Genomic DNA, 17,940 nt, shown 5'->3' on the forward strand with positions numbered 1-17,940 from the left:
CCCATTTATATGTGGAAACACAAAATTTGGCTTTTTCAGTAACTATTGAAAACGTTATATTACCAATAATACAATATGTCTCTTTAATTTAAATCTCAAATACACGTACAAAAAAAGTCTACACGAGCTATGTTCTTTAATGATGCAAAAAAGCACTCAAAAGGGTTTAGAGAAGAGACAAAAGGACACACAACAAGTAGCCACTCTCATCTCATCCCTCTCTCTCTCTCCCTCTGTTTACTCCACTTTCTCTTCTTCTTCTTGTTCTTGCTCTAGAGATCTCTATCTCTATCTTCATTCTTTTCTCTTTCCCTCTAGAAGACTACTGTGACATTCTGTCTGAACGCATCTATGGCTGCTCTGGTGCTTTCACTTCTTCTTCTAGCCATGGCTGGCCATTCTAGTAAGAAACTTCCAGTCTTCCTCAGATTTCTTAGCTTAGTCTTATCTCTATAGCTATAAAAGTCTCAAGCCGTTTGGTTCTGGTCTGAAAAAAGGTTCTTGTAGCTGTGAAGGCTTTTACTGTTCCTGAGTGTTCTGCCATCGATAGAGACAGATAAAAAATTACCATTATTTATATTTATTATTGAGTATTTCATTGTCATTTCTCTAAGCCTACTGCTGTTTCGTTGGTTGCTCTTCCTTTGAATAACGAAAAAAAAAAATTCAAGATTTGTCTTCTGTTCTTGTCTCATTTCATCTACCTCTTTTTTCCTTGAAGGCCCTTTTTGCAGATTCTCTTTTATGTGTTGAAGTGTTTTTTTTTTGTCATGAAAAAAGTTCACAAATTTCTAGAAATCTTGCTGGTTTTTTCCGATTTGCTTGTATTCGCACAACTTCTTACTTAATTTTCGACTCTATTGTTGATAGAAAAGATGATAATTTTCAAATCTTGCCTTTTAAAGATGAAACCCCTCAAACTAAATTTTTAAGTTTTCCCCAAATCTTGCTGGCTTCACATTATAGAACAAAGAAGATGGAACCTCATGGTTTGTTGAATCGATGACTAAATGTTGGCTTTTCTTTTGGTCTGTGTAGGTGCCTCATGGTGTGTGTGCAAAACAGGGCTGAGTGATACAGTGCTACAGAGTACCCTAGACTATGCCTGTGGCCATGGAGCAGACTGTAATCCCACTCACCCTAAAGCACCTTGCTTTAACCCTGACAATGTTAGGTCTCATTGCAGCTATGCAGTTAATAGCTTCTTCCAAAAGAAGGGTCAATCTCCTGGAACTTGTGATTTCAGTGGCACTGCCACTCCAACTAACACTGATCCCAGTGAGTCTCAACCATTCCCATTCGACTGCTCTTTGATTTCCTTCATCTTTGATACATTTGAGAAACTTTTTCTTGGAGTGATTGTTAGGATCCCTGAGGTGCTCAATCGATTGATAGTTACAGAGAGTTGAATTCTTTTTTGTTTTTGCAACTATTGAATGATTTTGGTATTTAAGATTCCGAGACAATGTAGATGTGCCAAATGTATGATAACGACTATATTTCTAACTTCACGTCTGTGGATAATAATAATCACTGTCTTAACATTTCTGTATTTGTTGAACTTTGTTTTTTTTTTTTCAGGTTATTCGGGATGTACCTTCCCTACTAGTGGCAGGTATGCTTCTGATTCAAATGGCTTTACATAGAATTTGAAAGAAACGTTTGCATTCTTATGGGACCATGACCAAGAATTTTATCAACTTGTTTTCTATATTTGTGGTAAAGAGGAAAAGTGGACTAAAGCTTGATTTGGGTCCCAAGTTTGCAACTTTTTGTTTTCTTTACTTTTGTTGTGAAAGAGATAGCATCATTAAAATTAATTAAAAATAGAAAACAGCATCATTAGTATTACTTAAATAGAAAAAAGGGAATGAAAATAAGTAATGAAATTTTGACTTTGTGAACAGTCAGTGACTTCTTTTTTTAATACCCTTTTTCCTTTACCTGGCTGTAAGTGTTCAACATGAATCTAAAAGTACTCAATTCCTTTTTTTGTAACCAAATTTTAGATCATATCTACAATCAATTTAAATGCTTTATTGTATTACACTTTGAACGCATGATCAGTGTTCTTGACTGATATGGCCATATACGCAATGGTCAACTAAATCTTTAATCTTTTTGACCCATCAAAGACACTTGTCAATTATTAACTTCATAGGACCAGTTTCAGTTACGAATCTCCCCTAAGTGGTTGTTTCTGTCTGATTTTCTTTAATGTAATGTGTCTCATGTTTTTTTAGCGGCTCTGGAGGCTCTGGCGGCTCTGGCGGCTCTAGTGGCTCTGGAGGCTCTGGTGGCTCTAATGGCTCTAGCGGCAGCACCACTGTGACACCTGGCACAACCAATCCAAAAGGTGGCTCAACCACCACCACACTTCCTGGTGGCAACAGTCCTTATTCAGGAAATCCAACCAATGGAGTTTTTGGAAACAGTAGCACAGGGATTAACCCGGACTACTCGACAGAAAGCAGTGCGTTTGCTCTCAAGAACTCAAGCAAATTGTTCATATGCCTTCTCGTGATCGCTTCGAGTGGATTCTATTCTTTCTTGATGCTCTAGGGATGTTAATGTTCTCTGGTTTTTGTGGGTGCACTTGGTTATTGTCTCAAGGACATTGGTCTAGCTTAGTGGTAATATTTATCTGTGTTATGGGTCTATGTTATGTTTTTGTTGTAAGATGATTTCAGCTAATGTTTTTACTCTTACTACTTATTGATGGGTTCTCGTAGAATTGATGGTAGTGAAAAAGTTTATGTATAAATGATCTCGTTTAGACTGCGAGATTTTTAATTACCGAACATACGTCTAATCTTTTTATTTGTTTGATAGAACGCATGTCAATTATCGACTATTTCGAAAATGTTAAGAAAGCTTGAGTCTTTAAGCTCTTTTGATATGAAATCTCTCTCTCTCTCTCACACACTCTTGTAAGAAATGGTCGTGCCTCGTGTGTTCTTGAGCAATGAAAAGTAAAAGACACAAGTTCGTTACGTCCCAAACCGGAAACGTTATGCCTCTCAGAGATTAATCTTGAAGATCCACTATAAAACTTTTTTTTGGTTGAACCCACTAGAAAACTTGTTATTGGTAAATGGTTATACAAACTCTAGCGATAAATGCATTTCTTACAGTCGCCTATCATTCCACTATGACACTATCGTACACGCAAAGATCTTAACTTTTACCTTCTTATGTCAATCTTGTTTCTCGCTTACACTCTGATCCGTAAATGGGTTTACGACCGAAAGAGAGGACAAGCAAAATGCAGCGTGAGAAACCCCCTTCTTGCAAAGGTCGTGCACGTGAGCTTCACGTGTTCTTTATATGTGCGTTTGGACTGTTGGAATCCTCTCTCCATATTAGAGTCTTCTCTACACTTAATATACAAGGCAAATCCCTTTGAAATCCACCTTGCTTACTGTCGTCGACTCATGAACTTGATTTCCTTCTCGGATCATGAACCTCTTTCTCAGGCACTTGATTCACTGAGCTTCCTTAAGGCATTTAAGGAGCTTACTCAGAGCTGGCACTTTAGTAAGAACATTTGTTAGATAATTTAGATTATTCATAGAGAATTTTAAGTGAAAAATTAAACTATTACAACAAGTATACATTTTATTTTCTTTTCTCTTTTAATAATAAAATCAAGTATACATTTTCATTTTTCCACATACAGAAAGATAAAAGAATGGTTACCTTCGTTTATACCATCCTTCACCTAAATTTCTACTTTATTTTACGATGTTATATCCTTATTTTCTTTGTTTTTTGGTGCTCAAAAATTCTTGAAAAGTAGTTTCAATTATTTTATGTAAATTCTGCTTCAAATTGTATGTCAGTTCAGCGCATTCTTAAGGAATCATGTTTTGACCTCACTTTCGATTCAATTTTTTTGTAGTAAAAATATGTTGCTTCATCAATTTTGTTACCCCCAACCCAAAATAAAATAAATCTTTAGATATCGTTGTTGTTTATAAAAGAGAAGAAAGAATATACTTTTACTGATGCATTCTTATCAAGTGTCTATCATATGACATGACTCTTCTCTTACCGACAACACTATTTTGGATTTGATTTGAGACCATCGCTGGGTAGGTTTTTGTTTTAAAATTTTACTGTGAAAATTGTAGCTCATGTGAATATGTTTGCGCGTTTTTAACCCTTTCGAACAATTTTTATTTGATTTAAAGCAATCTGTTATGATATTTTTATGAAAATTTTTAAATAGAGACTGATGGGTAAATAAATAATGAAGTCGTTAAAAACTGGTGGGTAAATAATGAGTTCGAGTTTTTTTGACAAAAAAATTAAAGTCTCAATATCAGTCAATTTGTTTTTGACATCATCACCCCGTTTTTCTATAGACAAAGATGAAATGACAATTTTGGAATAGAAAACAAAAATTACAATTTATGCAGCCAGTTATAATAGTGAAAAAAAGAGTGAAGAAACAAAATCATCATTCCATCTGGTTATTTTGTTAGTTTAAAAAAAGTATAACCTTCTTTGATGGTTTTCAGAAATCGAGGGTCCTTTTGTTTATTTAAGTAAGGTATGGGACGGTAATTGCAATTTCTCCTTTTTAATACATTTCTTCTTCCCCCTCACTCTCTCTCTCTTGCTGGTCCCTCAACTCTCCACACACCACCTTCCTCCTCCAACACTCTTTCTATCTCTAAACCCATTTGTTCCCTCTAAAAAAATCGAAACTTTCCTTCTGGTTTTCTGATATTAGGGCTTCGTTCGGCACGACGCGTATCCGTAATATGGTATGTTATGTAGAACCACCGTATCTGCTTTTGACATCGTCTGCTCTTTTCCGTCGTGTTTCTCTCTGGGGGTTTTACACCATTTTTGCTCCTTTGGTTCCGTAATTTGCAAGAAAGGGTCTTTCAAATCTTTGTCTTTCGATTTTATGGAAGTATGGCTCTTTCTCGTGGACCTGCATTTTGATATCACGCGTTTGGTACTGTACTGAAATGGGTTTTTGGTGTTGTGTATGGTTTTTTTTATCTAGGGTTTCTGTTTTTAGTAATTTAGTTTTAACACGAAATTTCAGTGGGAATCCTTGGTTTTTGCTGATTACTTTTTTTCGATTATGTTTTTGTTTGTGGGTTGCTAATTTCTGCCATGGAGTGTTCTTAATGAAAGATAAAGATGTTCTTTTTGACATGAGTTCTGGCTAGATCAAATCACACATGGACTTATCTTTGATTTGAGTTTCAATCATGTTCGCTTTACAGTCTTGATCAATGATTATCCTTTTAGATTCCCCTGCGAATTGATTTTTGTTTTGAGTGAGCTTTCCTCTCTTGTTTGAAATTTCTCGGATTAGATTCACTTTACATGCGTAGATATCTGGCTTCTCTTTGATGATTTGCAGTCATATTTGCTTCACTCTCGTGATCAATGGTTTTCCTTTTTGAGTCCCTTGTTTGAAATACATTGTTCATTTAGTGTCCATGTAAATGTCTATACATCACATTTTGTCAGTTATCCGAGCAACTTTTATAGAATTCTAAGTTTACCTGAGGTAATGAGTATTTACAATGTCTCCTTAAAAGGACGGACAATGCAACAACTTAAGAATTGTTGAGGAATCAGAATCAACAACTAAGAAATATTGGAAAAATGTATGCTTGGTTATGTCCTATGTATGACTCCTGATCATTGTCTTTTGGTTGTATTGATGTGTTCTGCGTCGGTCTGTCATATTGCTTTACACAAATCACATGTATGGAGTAATTATACATCTTTGTTTGCTTCCCAAGTTGGTGTTTGTTTGCTGATGGTTTTCTTTTACTGCAATTATTGTAGAGGCCAATTTGTGAAACATGTGGAAACCAAGGATGGAAAGGACTACTTGTAACTTGCTCTAAATGCCGTATAGCCTGTGAACACCGGTGAGAAGTAAAATTATACGTTCTTCCTGTTTCCTAGTCTGCCCGGAGTATTGCTGTGGATTTTGACATTTACAAGCTTTTTGGGATTAGTTTCCAAACCAAGTTATATTCCGATGGTATATTGTTAACTTTGGTCCTCGCAACATCGTGAAATCCCATCTTATAAGCCGTTTACTGTTCCTTCCCCTTTCCAATATGGACTATTTTAGTGATAGTTAGTGTTTTCCTTGGAACTCTCATATCTAATTGGTTTGACGTATGTGGTCAAATGAATCTTCTGGTTGTCTTAATCTGACCCTTACTCGTTTTTTTGCTCTTTGTTTTCCAGTTACTGCATGAAGAAACAGTCATTTGAGACCTCAATCGATTTTGTATGTGCTGATTGTTCGATGAGGCCTGTTCAAAACAGCTTCGCTTCAGAGTCGATCAAAGCAGCCCCTAGAAGTCAAAGGGGTAAAGCGCGGGTTGAATCTTCAAATCCAGTTCCCAGATGGAAAAAAATACCTGAATCATCAAAAATGAAGTTAATTTCACCAGAGGAAGTCAGAAAACTTTCATGTGGGGGCACTAAATCGACTTTTAAAGTACCAAGACCTGTTCCAGCTCGTTCTGCAATGGGTTTAACAAAACAAACTGTTTGTATTCCAAGAGCTAGGAGTCTGAATTCTACAGTGGTGGCTCGCAAAACCAATCCAATTCTCCTTCCACCTAAGAAGGTTGAGCCTCCTAGTCCGCATACTTTGCAGATTCGTTCAGGAGCCAGACCACAAACTTCCAATGCACAAGAAGTAGTAGAAGGTGATATCTCTTGCTTCTTCTCTTTTCCTCCATTTCTGTTCAAAAGGACTAAGATCCTAAACGTATTTCACCGGATGATTAAAAAACATGTATGGTTGCTTTTTTTTTTTTGTTTTTTGACTTTTAAAGGGTCAAAATCGAGAGTTGGTGGTGGAGCCAAAGATCTTGGTTCAAAAGAGATATGCCGATCAATCTTCTCGGAAAAAATGTTGCAATTACTTCCATATCGACCAGCTTTGCGCCCCACTTGGAAGTGAGTTACAGATCAATTCAAACACCCTGTGTTCTTTTCCCCAAATATGTTGTTTTGTTAGAAGCTTCAGTTAGATCACTCTATATTGCCAAAATGTAGCCATTACTCTATGCAGATTACCTTGTTTATATTCTCTCATTGTACTTGGTCTTATAGACAGTGTCAAAAGGAAATCTCCTTAATATTCTAATATTAGGCTTTTCTTACATTGCTGAACCAGGGGACGCATTGTAGATTCTGCTACACCATCAGAGTTTAACGGCGATTTTTGGGCTCAACCGGCTTCTGAAATCCGTCGGAAGGCTTACAACCTTTCAAAGACGTTTCCTGGCCTACTCAAGGTCGAATTGGTCCCTATAGGCAACCTTTTGAATGATTTGTATGTGAACAGAAACCCAGCGCTTTCAGATGTCGAGATGTACATTTTCCCAGATGACAAGAACACAAAAAGGTATTCCAAACATCCTTTTCTACAGAAGACAGGCTTCTTAGTCATTGTTATCAAAAAATTTATGGTTCTTGTAGGTTTAAGGAGGAACATGCTCATCTCTTTGAGACCATGAAGAGTCGCAAAGCCATGATCAGAATTAACATCAAGGACACACCATTGCTGATATTTTCTTCAAAGTTACTGGACAAGGCCTCTCAGAGTAAGCCTAATGCATTCTTGCACCTTTTTTTATTATTGAATTTGTTTTATGGATGAATAACATCCGCTGTGTTTGCAGTTCACATCGAGATGCAGAAGAAAACAAAGAACTTCCTCTGGGGGATTTTTCTGTTGACGAAAAAGTCATTAGCACTTGTTCCAGGGACTTCCAATCAAGCTGCTCAACATTTTGATGATGGAGATGTGGTTGACGATGACTCTAACGTAGGCTATTCCCTTCCTCAATTATCAGAAAATGAGTAGAATCAGTTTGGTTAGATCTTGGAAGGCATCATCATCATCATAGCTTTAATATTAACGAGTCTCCAAGTGCTTGTTCTTGTCTCTAATGTAGTTTTTATTGCTTGTTTGTCCATTGGCTCTGGTGGAATCAATCTCAGTTCAGACAGACCGATCTGGGAAGCAATTGCAGAGACATTACAGGGAGAGGGAATGATTGAAGCAAGTTGCTTTATGTTGTCTCAAGGATATTGGTAATAGCTGATTTGCTAATCTCTGATTGTCTTCTAGCTGGGTTGTAAGAAGTAAAGTTTTCAGCCCTTGTGTTACTTTTACAGTTTTACCTCTTGGTAGTTAACTCTAGATTTTGGTTGCAAATGGTTGACTGGATAAAATAATAAAACAGAAATGTATATATGCTGGTTTCAGTAAAAAGTGCACCTTTTACAATAAATCAGTAGGGTCGGTCTATATAATGGATGAAAAAAAACCTTTTTTACGCTGATAGTTATTCCTCCTGAACCATTGGAACAATTTTTTATATCTTTCCACTTGTCAGTTTTCCTTTCATTCAACTTACTCCGCATTGACCACCATTTGCAACCGAGCACTGACTGAAATGGTTATTGTATATTTCTGTTTTTCACCTATATACAGTACACTAAAAGGTAGACTCTAGTAACACAGTTGATAAAACTTTGATGAGTTGCGAATTTGAACATCGCTTTCGTATATAAACATATCAAGATTCAGTTAGCAACGAAGGAGTGTGTTGAAGTTGGTCATCGCTCTTCAGAAAAGAAAGTCTGTTTCTTCCATTTCAACAAATTAAACAATCACCTTTCTTCCCTCTTTCTTTTCAAATCGTAATCTCTTTTCAGTGGGCGCCATTGAAGACCTTTTGATCGATAATAATGGAGGACAATGAAAGTGGGTACGACTATCCATGGATGCATATATCTCCAGTCAATAAACCAAAAATACCAAACTCCCATCTGCACGCTGATTCGGAATATGCAATATAAATGCCCTTTCAGAGATTTCTGCGTAGCTGAGCTTAGCCATTGAAGGTGACATAGAGGTATTGTCTTGTAGCAGCTCTAGTGTTGTTACTTGTTAGAGTCATTTGAATTTAGGGTTTTTTAAAAGGTACTAGTTTTTTTTTTCCTTAGGTCACAAGTCACTTTACAAGCTAAATGTGATTGCACATTTTTCAAGTGTCATTTGAGTCATTCACTAATGTACATTCTTGTTTCTCTAATTGTGTCCTTGTTAGCTACTTTGTTAATTTATGGGAGAATTAATGACATAGTGATTAACATTAATTATGCGTTTTCTTAAGTTATAAATAAAATTGATAACAAAAAAAACTTCGATTATAAATATTAATTAAAGATTCAGGAGGTGGTAAGTGGGTAACTAATTAGAAGAATTAAATTTAACTTCAATTTTTTTTTTCCATAACGAAAAAAAAAATTCTTCGTCCTTTCGTTTATATGAAAATCAAGATTTAAGTTTAGGTTTTGGGTGTTCTTGAGAAAAACTGCATCTTCCGTCGTTCCACATCGAAACCTCGTCTCAGGCATATCCTTGGACACCATTGAAGACTCCTTTGATCAAAAATCAATGAAAAGGAAAAACGGGAACGAAGATGAATCCGGAAGTTCGTCACTTTCCTCAGACAAAGGCTCCCAAGAATCGAGAGTAAGGCCCAAATCCGGCGGTAAAGCTATATATAGTCTTTACTTGCAATTGTTAATGTTGGTTTGTGGTTTTTGCATTTATGTTCGTCGCGACTTGTGATTTGTGACTGCTTAATGGGTTATCTTGATTTCCGCCTCTTCTTGTAATCGCTATACATTGGTTCTGTGTTTCTTCAGAAGAGTATATGCTAGAACTGTTCGATGAAATGCTTGAATGAGTCCGGAATCTTTGGGTCCTCACTGTTTCAGGACTTGTTACAATGTATAAGAGATTTTAGGGTTGTTTATTATGTAAAGTGTGGGTCTTTCTTTCTCGGCACTATGTTCCTTATCTGGTTCTGGTTAAAATTGAAAAGTTCATAACGTGTGATACTGATACAATTCTTTTAAATTTGGCATTGCTTCTTTCCTGTATACTGATGTATATGTTAATCTTGTCTTACTCCTATGCATAGGAGCCTTGTGAGATATGTGGGAGTGTTGGCATTGCGGGTTTGATGATGATATGCTTCAAGTGCAGAGAAACACGAGAGCATACGTAAGAAAATGATGCTCTAAGAAACAAAGAATGCTTTTTTACACTCAAATAATTTCGTTTCATGGCTCTTCCTTTCGGTGTCTTTCAGTTATTGCACAAGGGTGTTTTTACCATCTGTCCCTCCTATTTGGCTATGTGAAGTGTGCCGGTTTTCATCTCGCATATTGCTCATATCTGATGTTGCTGGGGATCTAATGGATTCAGAAACCACTGTTGCTGATTGTTCCTCAGATCCAAAGAACTCTAACAGATCCGGAGTAGAAGATCACGAAACCACTACATTAAGAACTAATGCTATGGAAGAAGCTGTAGATGCAGAAATTTCTTTGCCAGTAATCCTTCAGGCATTGACAAGCGACTCTAGATATGAAATCTCTGCAAATGTCAGCCCAGTGAGTCATCTACCCCTACAGCCACCTACAAGTCCACTAGGTGATAAGACCTATCTCTCTCGCTCTTTTTTTGGAAGATACAGAAGAGCTTATAAAGAACTTGATACTTTGGTTTTGAGTGGTATAAACTTGCCAACTACTTATAAAGTAAACCTCCATATGAATTCAGTTTGCCTTCTCTGTTGGATCAAATATAGAAACTGCCTTTGATTTATCCATATCGGTTTATTAGCCTGTTAATCTAAATGCTTCGTAGGAGTCTTTTACGAGGTTCCAATTTTGCTTATGCAGCTAAAGAAACTTCCTCAATATTCAATGACACATCTCAAATCAAGGAGCAGCACCAACCATCTCGGGCCTTTCCTAAAAAAACTAGGACGATTCGGGTTTTGAGCAAACACCTTGCACAACCACATCAGACTCGGATCTCTTCTCTGGATCAATCTTTAACAGAAATGCCTCACCAAAGTGTAAACCAAGAACGCTTCAGCTGATGGGTAAACTCCTTTAAAGACTTAAAGTGGCACCATACTAAATTGATTGAAACTCTTAACGGAAAGTCCTAACCTTTTTTTGTGTAGCTCTCCAAGTGTTGTCAATTGTTTCCATTGGGTGAAAATTTGTGAAACCTTCAAATTTTGATCTCTGAAGAAATAACGGATATGGTCTTGTTGCAGGTACAGAAGAAAAGATCAGTAAAGAGGTCATATTTTGTGTGTATATTTTATCAATTTGATTGGGATACAGTTTTTTTTCCTTGGATCACAAGTTACTTTCAAATAGTGAGAATGCACTTCTTTGATTTCTCATTTTGAGCCACACTCAACGTGTATATTCTTATTTTTCTACGTGTGTGTGCGCTCTTTTCTAGTTGCTACTCAACTCTGTCAAGCAGTTCCTGATGAGAAAACTTTAGAGTTGTTCTGTTTAAACCACTGAAAAAGGTGTCGAATTATTTTTAAGGAGTATTTTATCTTCATATATGCTGTATAATGTATATCATATTCATTTTTTTCTTCAATTCTAATAAAATTGTGAATTTACAATTACAGCTACACAAAAATCTGACACATCTGGACCAATTATAATTAACCAGAGTTTTGTTGAAAAATTAAAAACCAGAAGTTTCGCAGAAAAAATGATAGTGCTGCTTTGATGACAACGTATGGACTCATTAACCGAGTTTACCAAATATAGCAACATACGTCTGCCTTTTCTTTTGGATTGACTGGACCAGTTGGTACACACAATTAAACTGCATTTCAAAATTTTAATCATTTTCTAATAATTTCATTCATATAACATGAGTTACATGAATTCTAAAATATGTGAATTACCATATTTTTATTCTGAAAATCATTCATTCGAAGGAAGTGAGATGGTTCACATATAATACCATAGAAACACGTTCCTCTCTTTTGACCAAAAAAAAAAAAACACGTTTCTCACTTTCTCTCATAGAAACACCTTTTCATAAGGAAAAAAAAAAGACAATTCCTTAAACTCCCTCATGGTCGATGGAATTTCGTTAATATGGTCATTTCTTAAACAATTGCATGGTTGAATGTTTCCAAAGTAAATTACTAAACATTACGCAAAACCCAATGTTAAACCCACTGAAAAAGGTGTCGAATTTTTTGACATCAAAATCGTTCAGATGGACCTTTTTATACAACCTTAAGAAAAGTGCGTTCCTTTTGTAATGGTTGTAAAGTATGAGGGTATATTTTATTTAATTAACAGCTGTGGGCTTATATTGCAATTAATCTTTTTCTATTGTCTTCTTCCTTTGCCCCTTCTCTCCCACCTTCGCACTAGGCCACTCTCTTTCTCTCTCTACATGGTTTTTTGGTTCCCCTTTCAACATTAAAAAACTCTCGGCTGGCTTCTGATTTCACGGTACGAAGCCGAGTCGTTTGGTATCTTAAACTACATTCTCTGATTTTTCTCATCACTAAACTTTTGTTACGTAGTGGCTTTCTCTGATTTTTTTTTTTTGTTTTTGATCATTTTTCTTTCTTTCTTTCTATTCCGTACTAGCCAAGTAAAAAGAAAAAGCAGATAGTTTTTGATTTTCTGAAATTGCTGCTTTTCATTTCGAACAGACAAATGGTTGATTATGTGTTCCTGTGTATCTGCATTTGTTGTCACACGTTCTGTAACTGGGGGTTTTGGGTTTTGTTAGGGTTTTGATGTATTTCTTTTCTCAGCCTTTGAAAAATTATTGTTTTGTGGATCGTTTATTCTCCGCAAGCATTCTAATTTAGTTTGTTATATTGCCTGATTCGCTCTCTCTCTCTGTCACGCCTCCTTCGTTTCTATCTCGACGAAAAAACCCTTTGTTTGGTTTCTACCATCTCAGCTTCTCTCTATCTCCTCGCTACAAGCTTCTCAGGTTTCTCGATCCCTTTCTATTCAACGATTCAGTATGCGTGAAAAATCCTATCTTTGTCGTTTCATCTTCCTTTCAAAAAAATTGATTTTTCTTAGTGTCGTTCGGATGAATCGTTGGATTTGTATGCTTAAGTTCCTCATTATTGTTAGAATTTGTTCTGATTCGTATGGCCGAGAGTTTAGTACGTAGTAGTATGATTTTGTATCTCCTCTCAAATTAGATTCTTGGATTTGACTGATTTTCATTATTGTTGCAGGTTTCCCGATTTGTCATCAATGAATCCTAGTCAAAGCAAATTGCCTTCAAAATCGATCAAAGTAGTCCCTGGCAGGAGTAAACTGCGGGTTGAATCTTCAAATCCAGTTGCCAGAGGGAATCCATTACCTAAATCTTCAAAGGTTAAGTTGATCACACCAGAGGAAGCCATGCAACTATCATCCGGAGTCAATCTTATGCCGGTTTCTCCAATTTCTATACCACCAAGACATATGCCTGCTCGTGCAACTTCTGGATCACCGAGACCTACCCCGTTTAGTCAAACTCATGAAGCACCAAGACCTACGCCGCCTCGTCAAACTCATGAAGAGCCAAGACCTGTCCCGACTCGTCTCACTTCTGAAGCACCAAGACCTGTCTCGGCTCATCCTGCACTAAGTTTCACAAGAGAATTTGTTTGTGGTCTTCGACCTTTAAGTATGAATCCTACACCAGTGAGGCAGAGAAGTAATCCAAGAAGTGTCTCTCAATCTAGGACGGTTGAGCCTCCTCCTAGTCCACGTGCTTTGCAGGTTCTTTCAAGAGTTAAACAACAAGCTGCTAATGCGACACAAGTTCTAGAAGGTGATATCTTTTGCTTCTTCTCTTTTAATGTTTTAAAAGCCAAGTATGTTAAACTTGTTTCCCCTGGATGACTAAAAACTTGTTTTTTTTGCGTTTTCTTGGATTCTCTAGGGACAGTTGTGGAAGTTGGTGATAGAGATAAAGATCATGGTTCCAAGGAGACATGCCAACCAACCTCTGATGAAAGACTTTCAGAGTTGCTTCTATATCGACCAGCTCTGCATCCTACTTGGAAGTGAGTTACTTAACATTCCAAATTGTCTTTTGAACTACACATGTTTTGTTAGAAACGTCTATCAGATCACTTTCCTATAGTATTGCCATTACTCTTAACTAGTTACAGTATCCACAGGAAATGTTGTACAAATACTCTTTGTTTTCCACTTAGCCTTATTTGCATTCTTTCATGTAAATCAAGTGAGTCTTCCTTGCCAGAAAGTTGAACAATCCTTAAATCTTTTTTCACATTACGCATATGCTACATTGTTGAAACTGAAGATATGCGAATGCAGAAGCTTAATGGTTTCAAGATAACATGACCAGAATAAGATTCATGATGCCAATATCTTGATTTTCTTATGACAATATTCGATTCCTTCGTAAACTAGGATCATTTGATTTTCACAAGTTACTAGCTTTGCAGTTCCTCCTCGCTTGTATATATGAACTTTTTTGCTTTTAATCACTGTACCAGGGGACGCATTGTGGATTCTGCCATACTGTCTGAGTTTGACTGCGAGTTTTGGGCTAAACCGGCATCCAAGATCTGCGGGAAGGCACTGAGACTTTCAAAGGAGATGCCTACGTTACTCAAGGTAGAACTGCTTCCTACAGGCCATATTTTGGATGATCTGTTTCACAGAAGCCCAAGGCTATCGAATGTGGAACTGTACCTTTTCCCAGATGAGAAGAATACTGAAAGGTTCTCAAAAGCCCTTATCTTCAATGGACAAGCTTCTTATACTGTTCTATCGCTGTTATCAGAAAACTTATCCAATCAGGGTATGTACACCTCATTCATTCAGGTTTAAAGGGGAACATGTTCATCTGTTCGAAGCCATGGTGACTCGCAATGCCATGATCAAAGTTAATATAAAAGGCTCGGAGTTGTTGATGTTCTCCTCGAAAGTATTGGACGAGACCTCCCAGTGTATGCCCACTGCATTTCTGCATCTCTTTTGTCTGTCCATAATTTCTCAATCAATTGGCTTTAAGATAACATCTGTTTTGTGTTTGCAGTTTTCATCAGTACGCAGAACAAAACAGAAAACTACCTTTGGGGTTTTTTTCTCCAGAACAAAATCTCACAAGCACCTGTTCCAGGAACTTCTTATCAAACTAATAAAGATTTTGATGAAGGAGATGTTGTTGACATGGAGTTAGACACTGATTACCCGACCCCGAGTCTGGCTCTCAAGCTAGTTGCAGAATCACAACGCACTCCCTCAATCTCACTGGGGAAGGAGAACAAAGAAGTCAGCTTACCTCCTGGTATCGAGAATCCTTCAAGATCACCGGGAAAGGTAAAGAAAGAACTGAGCTTACCTCCTGGTTTCGAGAAGATATGGACACCACCCTTGGTGACACTTAATATACATGGAACTTGGAACCATCTGTCTGAGGATCTAACAGGATCTGCTGGATTAGTGCGTGACGAATCAGGGAAGTGGGTGTTTGGCTACGTCAGGTGTCATAAGAGCATCTCTCAAGTCACAGCTGGGCTTTTAGCAATTTATCATGGCCTTAAACCTCTCTGGGACAGCGGTTGCCGAAGAATCCGCTTGGAGACAACAAGCCGTGAGATCATCGATGCTCTAACAACAAATTCGGGCCTTTTCCTCAAAAGAAAATCGATTCTGAGATTGTGCAAGGAGATGATCTTGAAGGACTGGGAGTGTGAGATTTACCATATCTCCAAAGAACAGAACTCGTGTGCAGAATGGTTAGCAAGCCGATTAGAAGGACAGCCTCAAGGATTGGTTTTCTTTGAATACCCTCCTCGAGGCCTTTTGGGTCTTCTGGAGAAAGACCGTCTTGCAGCTAGATAAAGCTTTGAAGTACAGTCACACTGAACAGCTTAGATTAATGTAAAAATTCTTAGTTTTGAATTGTTCAATTTGTTATTTTATTTTTATTTTTGAATGTATTAAATTATACTGGTTTTGCCTATTTAATTATAATTTGAAGAAGTGAGAATATTTATGATAAAATTGAATATAATTATACAAAAATCATTAAAATAAAAAAAATATGATATATTCATTGAAAAACAGATATAACAACAATAAAAATGAACTGATGAAAAAAAATTATAATTAATTATTGAAAAATTATTTAAAAGTTTACAAAAGCAATTGAAAAAATTTATTTAATTCACAAATTTTGTGTGATTTTATTCATTTCATATTCAACTATTTTTTTTATTTAAATTTAAAGTTGTTATTAATCTTAAAGTAAATTTTGTATTTGTTGATTTTTAAATAAATATATCAAAATAAAAATTTGTATTGGTTAAACAAGAGGATAAAAAGATTAAATTTTAAATTTTATTGTTTTTAATTGTTTTTAAAATACAGATATAAAATGGAAATAGAAGTGAAAATGATTTTAAAAATTATCTTCTTGATTTGAAAAAGTTAATGTATAATATTTGATCATTATGTCAATACTATGTTTAAAATGTAGCATTTGAATCTTCACTAAAAAAAATAGCATTTGATTATTTTGTACAAATTTTAGTTGGTTTGAGTATATTAACTTATAAGTGTTTGACCAAATAATACGTTTTTGAAATATGACATACTGTATATAGATTCAAAACAAAACCGTTAAAAGCCTCACAAATTACATAAAAAAAATTATTAGATTAACACCATAATATTTTTAATATATCATTAAAATACTAATATATAAAATTTATATCTTAATAAATATAATTGTTTGCATAAAATTTGTATCAACAAAATAATGCTCACGCTACACGTGAACGCAAAATCTAATCTATTTTATAAAAATTCGATATGTCTCACAAGAGCTTGACACATCAGGTTTCTTCTTTATGACACATCAACATTGATAAAAAAAATTAAAAAAAATTAAATTAAACTATTCCACTAATTTAGATTTTCTAAAAACATAAATATTTTTTCAAAAACCAAAGTCACACTAAATTTCAATAGAAGTCGATTTTACTACTCTAATCAAAATCAATGACACAATTCTCTACTCATATATAATTTGCTCTAATCCTTCGGAATTATAAAATCCTATCTTCTTTAGAAAAATACAAGTGTCTTACTCTTTAATGATTAAATACATAATCTAAAAATAAATTAGTGATAACAAGCAGTGGATATGACAGTGATGGCAATCAGGAACTTTGCTGCAATGGATAAGGCAGACAATAGGAATCAAAGACTATGAGGAAGAAGAAGATACACAAAATGAGAGAAAAATTATCAATGGAACACTGACTAAGAGGAGGACATGGGATCCAGATGGATATGAGGTGAATGAAGGAATAATGCATACGAATGGCAAGAAGAGGAAGATGAGTACCTAAGTTTCCATCAGAAAATATAAAACAGTAAATCTCACTTACCTTTTCTACAACCTTTATAAGTTCCAAATCTCTAGACTCTAATATTGCTCTTTAGTAAAAAGACGGTCACCTTCATGAATGATTCCCTTGTACCCAAATTACTAACATAATTTTTATGTTTTTATTAGCTTGTCTGGTTTTGAGAACCGATCTGATTTAGTTTAACTTTAACTTTAAGTAGTTTTTATGTTGGTTAATGAATGACTTGGATTTTGACTTTGATTTATCTATATATGAATCTGGTTGCTCGGTTTTCTAGAGAATCAAGTTTCAGTTATGCGAAAATGTGGAATATAGAGTTATGCCACAAATCGGATAATGTGAAAACGAAATTGTACTACCAAACCGGACGGTTAGGTGTATTTTTATCAGACTTTAGCGAATAGTGGGCCGTAATCAGAAGACCATAATAAATAATAGTTAAATACATTGTGTGAGATCCATTAATCCTCGTGTCACCAATTCAAATCTGGTTCATGGCATAGGATTTATTAATTTTGAGAAGTTTCCAATCATCAAATTAAAAGTATTTTTTAATCATTATAAGGACTTTAGGAGTCTAAGGTGTTTTCAAGTGATATTTAGATTAACCATAATTAGGAGCCTAAGATGTTAAAGTAATATT

The 17,940-nt window shown here is 35.7% G+C and overlaps 4 protein-coding genes across 4 annotated transcripts; all 4 read left to right on the forward strand.

Annotated features, from left to right (window-relative positions):
* The first annotated feature begins 182 nt into the window (after window positions 1–182).
* On the forward strand, window positions 183–2,711 carry LOC18012405 (PLASMODESMATA CALLOSE-BINDING PROTEIN 1). The gene is made up of 4 exons (XM_006394476.2): window positions 183–403; window positions 1,039–1,278; window positions 1,582–1,615; window positions 2,244–2,711. Exons 1-4 carry the CDS (start codon window positions 352–354, stop codon window positions 2,560–2,562), a joined length of 645 nt encoding a protein of 214 aa, XP_006394538.1. The 5' UTR covers window positions 183–351; the 3' UTR covers window positions 2,563–2,711.
* Window positions 2,712–4,631: 1,920 nt separating this feature from the next.
* On the forward strand, window positions 4,632–8,224 carry LOC18012353. Its single transcript, XM_006394477.2, has 8 exons — window positions 4,632–4,772; window positions 5,821–5,906; window positions 6,235–6,704; window positions 6,834–6,957; window positions 7,178–7,408; window positions 7,483–7,607; window positions 7,686–7,831; window positions 8,008–8,224. The coding sequence occupies exons 1-8, from the start codon at window positions 4,770–4,772 to the stop codon at window positions 8,065–8,067; spliced, it is 1,245 nt and encodes a 414-aa protein (XP_006394539.2). The 5' UTR covers window positions 4,632–4,769; the 3' UTR covers window positions 8,068–8,224.
* A 1,195-nt stretch (window positions 8,225–9,419) lies between these two features.
* LOC112083558 lies at window positions 9,420–11,277 on the forward strand. The gene is made up of 5 exons (XM_024151829.1): window positions 9,420–9,550; window positions 10,005–10,087; window positions 10,176–10,519; window positions 10,771–10,976; window positions 11,157–11,277. Exons 1-4 carry the CDS (start codon window positions 9,473–9,475, stop codon window positions 10,971–10,973), a joined length of 708 nt encoding a protein of 235 aa, XP_024007597.1. The 5' UTR covers window positions 9,420–9,472; the 3' UTR covers window positions 10,974–10,976; window positions 11,157–11,277.
* Window positions 11,278–12,333: 1,056 nt separating this feature from the next.
* On the forward strand, window positions 12,334–15,762 carry LOC18012380. The gene is made up of 7 exons (XM_024151045.1): window positions 12,334–12,378; window positions 12,842–12,874; window positions 13,131–13,714; window positions 13,832–13,949; window positions 14,409–14,636; window positions 14,740–14,864; window positions 14,954–15,762. The coding sequence occupies exons 3-7, from the start codon at window positions 13,150–13,152 to the stop codon at window positions 15,760–15,762; spliced, it is 1,845 nt and encodes a 614-aa protein (XP_024006813.1). The 5' UTR covers window positions 12,334–12,378; window positions 12,842–12,874; window positions 13,131–13,149.
* The last annotated feature ends 2,178 nt before the right edge of the window (window positions 15,763–17,940 follow it).

Source organism: Eutrema salsugineum, unplaced genomic scaffold (genome assembly GCF_000478725.1).
Source record: "Eutrema salsugineum unplaced genomic scaffold, Eutsalg1_0 scaffold_6, whole genome shotgun sequence".
Classification (NCBI taxonomy): domain Eukaryota; kingdom Viridiplantae; phylum Streptophyta; class Magnoliopsida; order Brassicales; family Brassicaceae; genus Eutrema; species Eutrema salsugineum.